Source organism: Myotis yumanensis, unplaced genomic scaffold, assembly GCF_028538775.1.
Source record: "Myotis yumanensis isolate MYYU_CA2020_CCGP unplaced genomic scaffold, mMyoYum1.0.hap1 SCAF_2, whole genome shotgun sequence".
Classification (NCBI taxonomy): domain Eukaryota; kingdom Metazoa; phylum Chordata; class Mammalia; order Chiroptera; family Vespertilionidae; genus Myotis; species Myotis yumanensis.
The window spans coordinates 136,702,931-136,715,735 of NW_027223753.1; the positions used below are offsets into that span (position 1 = coordinate 136,702,931).

Below are 12,805 nucleotides of genomic sequence, written 5' to 3' on the forward strand. Positions count from 1 at the left end.
TTTTTATTGATTTCAGAGAGGAAGGGAAAGGAAGAGAAAGATTGAAACATCAATGATGAGAGAGAATCATTGATTGGCTGCCTCCTGCATGCCCATACTGGGAATCGAGCCCACAACTGGGCATGTGCCCTGACTGGGAATCAAACTGTGACCTCCTGGTTCATAGGTCGATGCTCAACCACTGAGCCACACTGGCCAGGCTTAAAGTATTTTTAGTGAATATTCTGTCCTATAGCTTCCTTATACACTCTGATTTTATAGGGTCAACACAAAATAAAAAAATCTCTTCTGTTGCTCTTAGTTGACTCTGTGCTGAGGACATTGACAGTGAGCCCTCCCCAATTAAAGAAGTAGCCTGGTTGTCTGTTTCAAAGTAAGGCATTTTGATATCGTTAACCTGTGGCCCTGAACTGCATTTGGAAGCCCTCAAAGAACTCCTAAGTATAAACCCATTGTAGCCATCATTGTGCTAACTCAGTCTCAATCAGCAGTTACTGGGGCAGGAGCCCCAGGAAATCTGTGGCCCGACTTCTGTATTTGTATCCTGGCAGGTAAAACCAGGGAGAAGCAGCTTTCATAGCTTATTCACCATTGTCAACCCAGTACTGATCCCTCCAGATACTTTCTGTTAGTCTCTCTGTTGATATGTCGTTCTCTTTGGAATGTTGGTTTGTTTTAAGCCTTGGTACCTCTTGATACTTGTGCTAACATTGTATAACTTATTCAGGATACTCTAGCAAAAGATGCTATTAAAATACTTTATTCATAGAAATTAAATGACTTATATAAGATCACTCAAGCATCTATATTTTAGAGACTTAGGATTTGCTATTTCCAGCAAAAAAAAAATCAAGCGATGGCCATACCAACCATTTGGAATTATGAGAGACTATGCAATATGCTAGATAGGTGGATCATATCCATAATTAGTCTCACATTTTGGTAATCATCTTTTTGTTTGTTTTGGTAAATATATTTTCATAAAAAATACATTTATTTTTTTCTTTCAATTTTATTTTGTAATTATTTTTGAATTTTAAATTTTTATTAGGGGCTTGAAGAACAAATATGCCTTGGACAAACATATTTCTATTGTGTTGTATTTATTTGCGGTGTCCTCTGATTTGTGAACACACATGCTTCTTGTTAATCCTTTGCTAAATATTTTTGCCTTTTCTTCCCTCTGGGATCCAAGTATTTTTCCCATTAACTAGATTGTGATTGTCATTGTTCTTTCCTATAATTATTTTATAAAAATCTCAAAATATTATGACTTACAATACAATGTACACACTATCATTTTTATATGGCAGCTGCAGAGAAAAATGTGATGTCCCCATTGAGAGTTAAACAGCCAACTTCATTATTTTTTCTGCGTTTCTACCATTTTTCACTTGTGTCAGCTGCTTATATGTGGTATATGAGGGCTCTTCCTCATCTCTCTCCCGTCTTGAGGGATCTGGGGAAAGTGAGGTTGATGTTTCTTAATTTTTCTCAGATAACATCTACATTTTAATATCTCAGATGGATATATACATTGAATCTTAATTAAATCTATTCAGAAAAACTGGGCAGAAGATTTTCAACTGTCATTATATGAAAATTTACTGATCTCTTCTTTAATAGTAAGGTCCTCTGTACCTTTTATTCTTTTTCCCATTCAAATGCATTAAAAGTTTGTTTTGAGTAGCCTCATTTATATAAAAGAAAGCTTAGAATGTGAAAGTTCTTATAAGATTTATTTTCACATAATAGCTTAAGAATAAAGTAATGCTAGTTTCTGTACACATTACAAATATATTAAGATGTATAAAACATGTTTATTCCAACTCATGTGCCCCCTTCTCCTGCTGTACACACACCTGCAGCACAAAGTGAGGAAGGATTCATGATTGCTGAACAGCTACTGTAGTTTTGCACCCTATGGAAACCTGTGGAATATTTTTTATATCTTCACAACTAGAGTAGGGGTGGAGAAAGGAAACAAACAGTAGTAGCCTTACCAGGCTTCAGTTTGTCAAACTCCAGAATTCAGAAGTCCCCAACCCAGGAGCCCAAAATAGTCACCCTTGGCATGTGCCAGGGGAGCGGGTCCCACTCTGGTCACACAGTGTGGCCGAAGGGAGGGTTTAAGCGCGTCAACACACACTGTGACCCATCTTTGCCCACACTACGTTAGCTACACCAGTTACTCCGTAAAATGCAAGTTTCATGGAGGAGCTTAATGCCTAATGGTGATGATCAGTGCTTAGTGACAGTTGTAGATTAGAAGTCAAGAAGCCTGGGTCCCTGAAACGTACAGATAAAATGGAGGGAGCAACACTTCCCACCATGAACACCTACAGAAGCCTCTGCATGCACGAAGGCCACCAACACTAATACCAGCTCGATGGCACTTCCCAGTTTCTCTTTGCTAAACCCCCGTGTGATGTGTTTTAGAGCTGAAGCCTGGTGAGAGGCTCCTTGATCTACATCTAAATGCGTGTTTAATATAGTAATCATGCTGTCATTCCAGAGGGCTTCATCAGTACAACAGGAGTGACTATCTTTGCATCTCAGTGTGGGTTTGTAACTTGTCTCATTCCCTATTTGTGCTTTCCATTATTTTTTACTTGGTAAACTGTTCTTCAACCATTTTGAGATGTGGTATCAGCCACACCACATGCATTAATGAGCACTGCTTTGTTGTAATTCTGCAACAGTTGACCTTTTGGTGGGAGAGACTGCAAAGTATAAAAATTATTGATCCATGGAGCGTATACCATTTGTCTTTGTAAATGGTAACAAAACAAATATGTTGCTTTTTAAAACACTGTGATGTGCAACGGAGTGCTTTATCATGATTTTTTTCCTTGCGTTTTTGACTACAGTTTTACTGATGAATGGCTCAGTTGGTGTCCTCTGTATTTCTAGGTGGGTTGCCTATGAAAAAGAACATTTTAAAGGCCAACAATTCTTGCTTGAAGAAGGAGATTATGAAGACAGAAATGCTTATGGGGCATTGAGCGGCCCCATCTTGTCTTTCCGGTACTTACAAGCTGTGAGTTAGCTCCCAAATTCTTAATTTCTCTCTTTATTTTTCCGTAAAAATTGGACATGACTTCTGATACAACATGAGGTTTTAACATCTTTCTAAAACCTGAGGGCACTAAACTGAACTGCTTATGTGACGTACCTGTTTTTTGTTTGTTTGGTTTTAATTGAATTTATTGGGGTGACATTGGTTAATAAAATTATAGGTACAATTCTATAATACATCATCTGTATATTGTGTGTTCACCACCCCAAGTCAAGTCTCCTTCCATCACCATTTATCCCCCCTTTACCTTCTTCTACCTCCCCCCCTTGCCTGTTTTTCTAACTGCCATGATTATTTCAGAATACTTGTATTTACTTTTCACCTATTGATTCCACATTTTTGAGCACCTGCTTTGATAGCTATATTGTGCCAGATGCTGGAGGTACAGTGGCCAGAGACTCAGCCCTGCCCTCCCAGAGCAGGCAGTCTGATAGGGAAACGACGCTTACAGAGGTGTTTGATGTTGTTTGACGGTGATTGACTTGAGCACAGAGTACTGAGGGTACTCAGAAAAAGGTCAGCTACTCCTGTTGGAAGTGAGAGGAAGTGAAGAGGACAGCTGAGCTGAAATTTCAAGTTCAGGAGTTACCAGGTGAAGAAATTCAGGACAGGGTGAAGGGGAAAGGTAGGTGCTGTTTCAGTAAGAGACTAACATACATAAAGGCAAGGATGTAAGCCAGTGGTTCTCAGTTTGGGGTGATTTTACCCTCTAGGGACCATTGGCAGTGTCTGGAGAAATTTAGTATTGTCTGATTGGGGGCGGGGGCATGCTACTGACATTTAGTGGGTAAAAGCCAGGGATACTGCTGAACACTTACAATTCAAAGGGCAACCCCCCTCACCCCACCTCCCACCCCCAGCAAAGAAGGAATCTTCTGACCTAAAATGTTAATAGTGCTGAGGTTGAGAAACTGCCATATTAACTAATGGGGGTGGGGGGGTAGGGAATGCAGTTAAGTCGGGGTATTAGGGAGAACTTTGGGAAGATGAGTCCAGAGGCAGATAATGCAGGGCCTCATATGCCATGTTGAAGAGTTCAGATTTTTTTTTTCTTGACTTGATAATGAGCCACTGATGGATTTTAGACCTAGTGAGTATGATTAGATTAGTGGTTTAGAAAGATCTTTTTGGTGACTGTATTAAGAAATGGCACAGTGTAAAGGAAGTCTGGAGAAAAGGGGATCAGTACCTTGCAGGACTCCGGTGAAAGCTGATGAAGCTGTAGAGAAGAGGTGGTGAATGATAGAGTTCTGTAGGATACCAGGCCTTCTCAAATGTGGCTCATTTCTCTGACCAGCCCTGCAGACTCTAATATGCTCAGAGGGGCATGTTTTCTTATGATTGAGGCATTCCCACTGCAGTCTCTTTCCAAAATAATCTGTACCCATATGAACTCTAAACTCTGGCATAGTGAAAGCCCTCTTGGAAGGAACTGATAATGAAGCGAAGGGTGGTTGTGGGTCCACATGGACTGAGCACAGGGTGAGCACAGAGGTTGTGTGCTCTGGCCCCTCTGGTCTGTGTGTCGGGGCCAGCAGCATGTCTGCTGCAACCCCTCACCTGGCCAGACAGGAGGAGCCAGAATGGGAAAGAAGCACAGGGAACAAAGGAGCTTTTTTTCTTTTTGTGTTGTTGTGGTTTTTTTTTCCATGAAACATCCTTGTCCATAAGAGTTGGAAACCAGTTCTGCCTGACAGAAATACAGGGCAATCCACTGAAGACTGGGCACTGAGTTTACTTGAGTGACAGGTAACTTTTGAGGTATTTATTCCACAATATACAGTGACCAGCGGTTTTCTCTACCTAGCCACTCCTTACCTGAGCACTAAAAGACAAGCAAGCCCTAACTGGTTTGGCTCAGTGGATAGAGCGTCAGCCTGCGGACTGAAGGGTCCCAGGTTCGATTCCTGTGAAGGGCATTTACCTTGGTTGTGGGCATATCCCCAGTAGGGGTGTGCGGAAGGCAGCTGATCGATGTTTCTCTCTCATCAATGTTTCTAACTCTCTATCCTTCTCCCTTCCTCTCTGTAAAAAATCAATAAAATATATTTTTTAAAAATAATAATAAAATAGAGAAACCCCGTTTCTCAGGGCAGGAGGCAGCACCAAGCACCAGTGACTTGACTGTGTTTCTTATCACCTGCGCCTGAGATCCTGATTTCCTGTGCATTCATACTAAGAGCCAGTGAATCCAATTCCTGGTGCAAGGGCACACAGGGACCCTGATTCTCAAGGTGAGGTTGCGCGAAGCAACAGAGACTCTGATACTGAACTCTTGGGGAACTCTGACTCCTGGCGCAAGCTAGGGGGCTCTGCTCTGGTGCTAAACACGTGTCAGGGGGGCCTCTATTTCAGCACAGTGCAGGCAGGGTCCCTAATTCTAAGGGCACGCGCGAGGCCACATTGAGTGTTGGCAACACTGACACAGAGCGAGCCTGGTTCCCACCAACCAACAACAACCACACATCTTAGTGTCAGAGCTCTTCAGTGACACTAGGGTGGTGGGAGCCTCCCACTGCGCACGGCCCAGGCCCACGCAACTCAACCTTTGAACCATCAGGAGATAATCAGAATGAAGAGACGACACAATACCCAGAGGAAAGACAATGAAGAATCACCAAGAAAGGAAATTAATGAAGCTGAAGCGTGCAACATGACAGAAAAAGAATTCAGAATGATGGTTGTACAATTCATTCACCGGATGGATGAGAAAATCAACAACCTATGCAAGAATCAGGAAGAAATGAAAAATGATATAGCTACAATCAAAAACACCATGGAAAGTTTCAACAGCAGACTAGAAGAAGCAGAAGACAGAATTAGTGAGTTAGAAGATAAGGCAGAGAAACAAGCTCAATCTGAACAGCAACTGGAGAAAAGAATTAAAAAACAGGAGGAGAGCCTAAGGGAGCTTCAGGACAACATGAAACGAAGTAACATACGCATAATAGGGCTGCAAGAAGGACAAGAAGAGCAGCAAGGATTAGAAAATCTATTTGAAGAAATAATGACAGAAAACTTCCCAGATATGGGGAAGAAAAAAGTTACACAAATACAGAGAGTCCCAGGCAAGATGAACCCCAAAAGACCGACACCAAGACACGTCATAATAACGATGGCAAATGTACAAGACAAAGAGAGAATCTTAAAGGCTGCAAGAGAGAAACAGAGAGTTACCTACAAAGGGTCCCCCATCAGATTATCAAACGATTTCTCAACAGAAACACATCAGGCCAGAAAAGAATGGACGGAAATCTACAAAGTGATGCAAAGCAAAGGACTGAATCCAAGAATACTCTATCCAGCAAGGCTATCATTCAAAATTGAAGGGGAAATAAGAAGCTTCACAGACAAAAAAAGGCTAAGGGAGTTCATCACCACCAAGCCAGCAATGCAAGAAATGCTAAAGGGACTGGTGTAAAAAGAAGAAATAAAAAGCCCAGAAAGAAAGCAGCCACAAAAAAATAGAAATGGCTACAAACAAGTACCTTTCAATAATAACTTTAAATGTAAATGGACTAAATGGTCCAATCAAAAGATATCGAGTGGCTGAATGGATAAAAAAACATGACCCATACATTTGCTGTCTACAAGAGACCCACCTCATTAGAAGGGACTCACACAGACTGAAAATGAAGGGATGGAAAAATATCTTTCAGGCAAATGGAAATGAAAAAAAAGCTGGGGTAGCAATACTTATATCCGACAAAATAGACCTCAAAGTGAAGGCCATAACCAGAGATAAGGAAGGCCACTTCATAATACTAAAGGGATCAATACAACAAGAGGATATAACCCTGATAAACATATATGCACCCAATGCAGGAGCACCCACATACATAAGAAAACTCCTGGAAGGTATCAGGGGAGAGATCGACAACAATACAATCATAGTAGGGGACTTTAATACACCACTAACATCACTGGATAAATCCGCTAGACAAAAACTCAGCAAAGAAACAGCAATCCTAAATGACTCACTAGATCAGATGGACTTAATTGACATCTTCAGAACACTTCACCCCACAGCTGCGGAATATACATTCCTCTCAGGTGCTCATGGGACATATTCAAAAATTGACCACATACTGGGTCACAAGCAAAGTCTCCACAAATTCAAGAAGATTGAAATCATAAAAAGCATCTTCTCAGACCACGATGGCATAATGTTAGAAATAAACCACAATAAAAACAACCCAAAATACTCAAACACTTGGAAGCTGAATAGCATGTTATTAAATATTGATTGGGTTACCGATGACATCAAAGAAGAAATTAAAAACATCCTGGACACTAATGACAATGAAAACACAACAATCCAAAACCTCTGGGACACAATGAAAGCAGTCCTGAGAGGGAAGTTTATAGCTCTACAGGCCTACCTCAAAAAACAAGAAAAAATGGTAGTTAATCATCTAACTCTACAACTCAAAGAATTAGAAAGAGAGCAACAAGAAAAGCCCAGAGTGAGCAGAAGGAAGGAGATAATAAAGATTAGAGCAGAAATCAATGAAATAGAGACCAAAAAAACAATACAGAAAATCAATGAAACCAAGAGCTGGTTCTTTGAAAGGATAAACAAGATTGACGAACCTCTAGCCAGGCTCACCAAGAAGCAAAGAGAGAGGTCCCAAATAAACCAAATCAGAAATGATAGAGGCGAAATAACAACAGACCCCAAAGAAATACAAATGATTGTTAAACAATACTACGGACAACTCTACTCCAACAAACTAGACAACCTGGAGGAAATGGACAAATTCCTAGAAAAATACAACATTCCAAAACTCAATCAGGAAGAATCTAAAAATCTCAATAGGCCAATAACGATGGAAGAAATTGAAGCAGTCATCAAAAAGCTTCCGGCAAACAAAAGCCCAGGACCAGACGGCTTCTCAGGGGAGTTTTACCAAACTTTTAAGGAAGAACTGAAACCTATCCTCCTCAGATTACTACAAAAAGTCCAAGAGGATGGAACACTTCCAAACACATTTTATGAAGCTAGCATCACCCTAATACCAAAACCAGGTAAAGACAACACAATGAAAGAGAATTACAGGCCAATATCCCTCATGAACATAGATGCCAAAATCCTCAACAAAATCTTAGCAAATCGGATCCAGCAGTACATCAGAAGGATCATACACCATGACCAAGTAGGATTTATCCCAGGGATGCAAGGATGGTACAACATCCGTAAATCAATAAACGTGATACATCACATAAACAAATTGAAAGAAAAAAACCACATGGTCATATCAATTGACGCAGAAAAAGCATTTGACAAAATCCAACACCCATTTTTGATAAAAACTCTCAGAAAGGTGGGAATAGAAGGATCATACCTCAACATAATAAAAGCCATATATGACAGGCCCACAGCCAACATCATACTCAATGGACAAAAACTAACACCATTTCCCCTAAGAACAGGAACAAGACAGGGATGTCCACTCTCTCCACTCCTGTTCAACATAGTCCTGGAAGTATTAGCCATTGCAATTAGACAAGAAGAAGAAATAAAAGGCATCCAAATTGGAAAAGAGGAAGTAAAACTGTCCTTATTTGCAGATGACATGATATTATACATACAGAACCCTAGAGACTCCATCAAAAAACTACTAGACTTAATACATGAATTTGGCAATGTAGCAGGATACAAAATTAACCCCAAGAAATCCGAGGCATTTCTATATACCAATAGTGAACTTGCAGAAAGAGAGATTATAAAAACAATCCCATTTACCATCGCACCCCAAAAATTAAGATACCTAGGAATAAACTTAACTAAAGAGGTAAAAGACCTCTACTCAGAAAACTATAGGACGTTGAAAAAAGAGATAGAGGAAGACATAAACAGATGGAAGAACATACCATGTTCTTGGATTGGTAGAATCAACATCATTAAAATGTCCATATTACCCAAAGCAATCTATACATTCAACGCACTTCCCATTAAAATACCAATGGCCTTCTTCAAGGATCTAGAACGAACTCTCCAAAAATTCATCTGGAATAAAAAAAGACCCCGAATAGCTGCAGCGATCCTGAGAAAAAACAAAGTAGGTGGGATCTCAATGCCAGATATCAAGCTGTATTACAAAGCCACTGTTCTCAAAACTGCCTGGTACTGGCACAAGAACAGACATATAGATCAGTGGAATAGAATAGAGAGTCCAGAAATTAGCCCGAACCAATATGCTCAATTAATTTTTGACAAAGGAGGCATGAACATACAATGGAGCCAAGATAGTCTCTTCAATAAATGGTGTTGGGAAAATTGGACAGATATATGCAAGAAAATGAAACTAGACCACCAACTTACACCATACACAAGAATAAACTCAAAATGGATAAAGGACTTAAATGTACGACAGGAAACCATAAAAATTCTAGAAGAATACAAAGGCAGCAAAATCTCAGACATATGCCAAAACAATTTCTTCACTGATACAGCTCCTAGGGCAGTTGAAACTAAAGAGAAACTGAACAAATGGGACTACATCAAAATAAAAAGCTTCTGCACAGCAAAAGAAACCATCAACAAAACAACAAGAAAACCCACTTCGTGGGAAAACATATTTGCCAACGTCATATCTGATAAGGGCTTAATCTCCAAAATTTATAGGGAACTCATACAACTTAACAAAAAGAAGATAAACAATCCAATCAAAAAATGGGCCAAGGATCTAAATAGACACCTTTCAAAAGAGGACATTCAGAAAGCCAAGAGACATATGAAAACATGCTCAAAGTCACTAATCATCCGAGAGATGCAAATCAAAACAACAATGAGGTACCATCTCACACCTGTCAGAATGGCCATCATCAACAAATCAACAAACGACAAGTGCTGGAGAGGATGTGGAGAAAAAGGAACACTTGTGCACTGCTGGTGGGAATGCAGACTGGTGCAGCCACTATGGAAGGCAGTATGGAGGTTCCTCAAAAAATTGGAAATGGAACTCCCATTTGACCCTGTGATCCCACTTCTAGGAATATATCCCAAGAAACCAGAAACACCAATCAGAAAGGATATATGCACCCCGATGTTCATAGCAGCACAATTCACCATAGCTAAGATCTGGAAACAGCCTAAGTGCCCATCAGTAGATGAATGGATTAGAAAACTGTGGTACATCTACACGATGGAATACTATGCTGCTGTAAAAAAGAAGGAATTCTTACCATTTGCAACAGCATGGATGGAACTGGAGAGCATTATGCTAAGTGAAATAAGCCAGTCAATGAAGGAAAAATACCACATGATCTCACTCATTCATGGATAATAAAGACCATTACAAACTTTTGAACAATAATAGATACAGAGGCAGAGCTGCCTCAAACTGATTGTCAAACTGCAGTGGGAAGGCCAGGGAGGGTTGGGGGGGAGGAGAGAGGGGATTAAGAGATCAACCGAAGGACTGGTATGCATCCATATAACCATAACTAATGGACATAAGACACTGGGGGGTAAGGGAGGGCAGGGGTCTGTCAAGGGCGGGGGGGAAAAAAGGACACTTATGTAATACACTTTGTAATACTTTTAGCGAAAAATAAAAAAAAAATAAAATAAAATAAAGATAATGAAATACTCTTGAAAAAAAAAAAAATAATAATAATAATAATAATAAAATAAAAGGCAAGCAAGACAAAACAAGATAGTCTTCAATCTTTTTTTTTAAGGTTGTTGACCACACTCTTTGAGTAAACTGTGGGTCATGATTCGATGCATCTTCCACCTTGTATCAAAATTTTCTTTTCCCTCCTTATTTCAAAAAGAATTGAGTGGAAGCATTGCTGATCCTAGAAATGTTTAGAAATGAATGTGATGGTATCGTCCAAAGATGACTGTGACTAAAGCAAGCTAACAAAAAAACAAACCTTATCTCACTAATTAAAATCTACCAATAGTAGAAAATATGAAAATATATGAATACTATAACTGTACAGGGTGGGACAAAAGTAGATTTACAGTTGTAGCCACTTTTGAGTGCAATAATTATTTTGTATTATTATTTACTTATTGCATTTGAAAGTAGATACAACTGTAAACCTACTTTTGCCCCACCCTGTAGAGCTACATAATTATGAAATATTTGATATAGAGAGTCTATGATAATCTATATTGGAAAAATTGGCATGTTAATTAGTGCTGCATACAAAATTTGCGGCATTTACAAAAATAAGTAAAAGTACCCTTTCAAGAAGATCTTCTATTCTCTTTAAATTAGATTTTTTTAAAGTTAAAAGGTAAGTTATTAAGTTATAGTTAAAGATGTTTTCATAATCCTCATTATAATATTGTAACATTTGTCAAGAACCTTACTTTCATGCTTATACTTAATCTTCACAAAGGCATACATACGTCCTCTCAATCTTACAGATTGAGAAACTAAGGACCTGAGAGATACTGTGCCCGAGTGTAAAGCTGTGAGTTGAGGGCAAATCTGCCTACTCTGGAGCCTATCCTATATAATAAAGAGCTAATATGCAAATTGTCATCATGCCCTCACACCGTCACATCATAACGGCTCAGACACTCAACAACGGGGAGAGGAATGGGGACCAGCCAGATACAAATGAGCTCACGAGGGAGGAATGGGGACTAGCCAGGCTGCAGCCCGAGAGAGGGACAAGCCGCCTGCCCCCGAGGGGTCCTGGATTGGAGAGGGTGCAGGCCAGGCTGAAGGACCCCCCCCCCTCCTCCGTGCACGAATTTTGTGCACCGGGCCTCTAGTGCCATATAATTTCTTTTCCTCTTTTACAAAATGGTTAGGCTAAAACAGCACTTAACAATGGAAAACTGGATCTCATTCAACCGAAGGTTTATTGGCACTTCATTTGTGGCTGTAAAGATATGTCATGTTGCAGACAATACACATACATATAATAAGTAATTATTTACATGAACTTTCAGACAGTTTACTTATAAACTTATGTCCACAAAATATTTTCAGATGAAATATATGAACAAATCTGTACATATTTAGAAAATTTAGAATTTAAATATGTTTATATTATGAAAATGCTTTTAAAAACTTGCTTATCAAGTTTTACTTAAAAATATTTTACATTCACTAGAAACAGTATATAATGGGAGAGTTCACTTTATTGAGGCATGCTTGACATGTAAAGAGTTGTGCATATTTCTTTTTATTTTTTTGTTTATTTTTTGTCCTCACCTGAGGATATTTTTTTCATTGATTTTTAGAGAAAGTAGAAGGGAGGGGAGAGACAGAGAGAGAAACATTGATGTAAGAGAGACACATTGATTGGTTGCCTCCTGCACACGCCCAGACTAGGGCAGGGATTGAGCCTGCAACCTAGGTATGTATGCTTGACTGGAATCAAACCCGTGACCTTTCAGTCCAAGGGCAGACGCTCTAAACACTGATCCAAACCGGCTAGTGAAAGCTGTGCATATTTAATGAGTTTGGGGATAAATTACACCTGTGAAACCATCTACCACCATCAGAGCCATAGACATATTAATCATCTCCCCAAATTTTCTTCCATACCCTTTATTATTACTTTTTTATGTGTGATAATAAGATCTACCCTCATTGAAAATTTTAAGTAATACAGTATTTAGATATAGGACTTAAAGCCTTTGTCACAGACCTACATAAGTAGGAGACTCTCAGATGTCTCTAACCTTAGAAAGAGTGAAATGCTACATTTTCAGATCTAAGTTGAGGTAATATAAAATAAACAAGAGGACAG

General features: G+C 39.4%; 1 protein-coding gene across 2 annotated transcripts in view; it reads left to right on the forward strand.

Annotated features, from left to right (window-relative positions):
* The window catches only part of CRYBG3 (crystallin beta-gamma domain containing 3), a 148,842-nt gene that overhangs the window by 83,558 nt on the left and 52,479 nt on the right, over nt 1-12,805 (forward strand). For both annotated transcript variants that reach the window (XM_070406050.1, XM_070406052.1), the window contains exon 12: nt 2,914-3,040. In XM_070406050.1, coding sequence (XP_070262151.1) covers nt 2,914-3,040 — 127 coding nt within the window. The remainder of the gene's footprint in view (nt 1-2,913; nt 3,041-12,805) is intronic.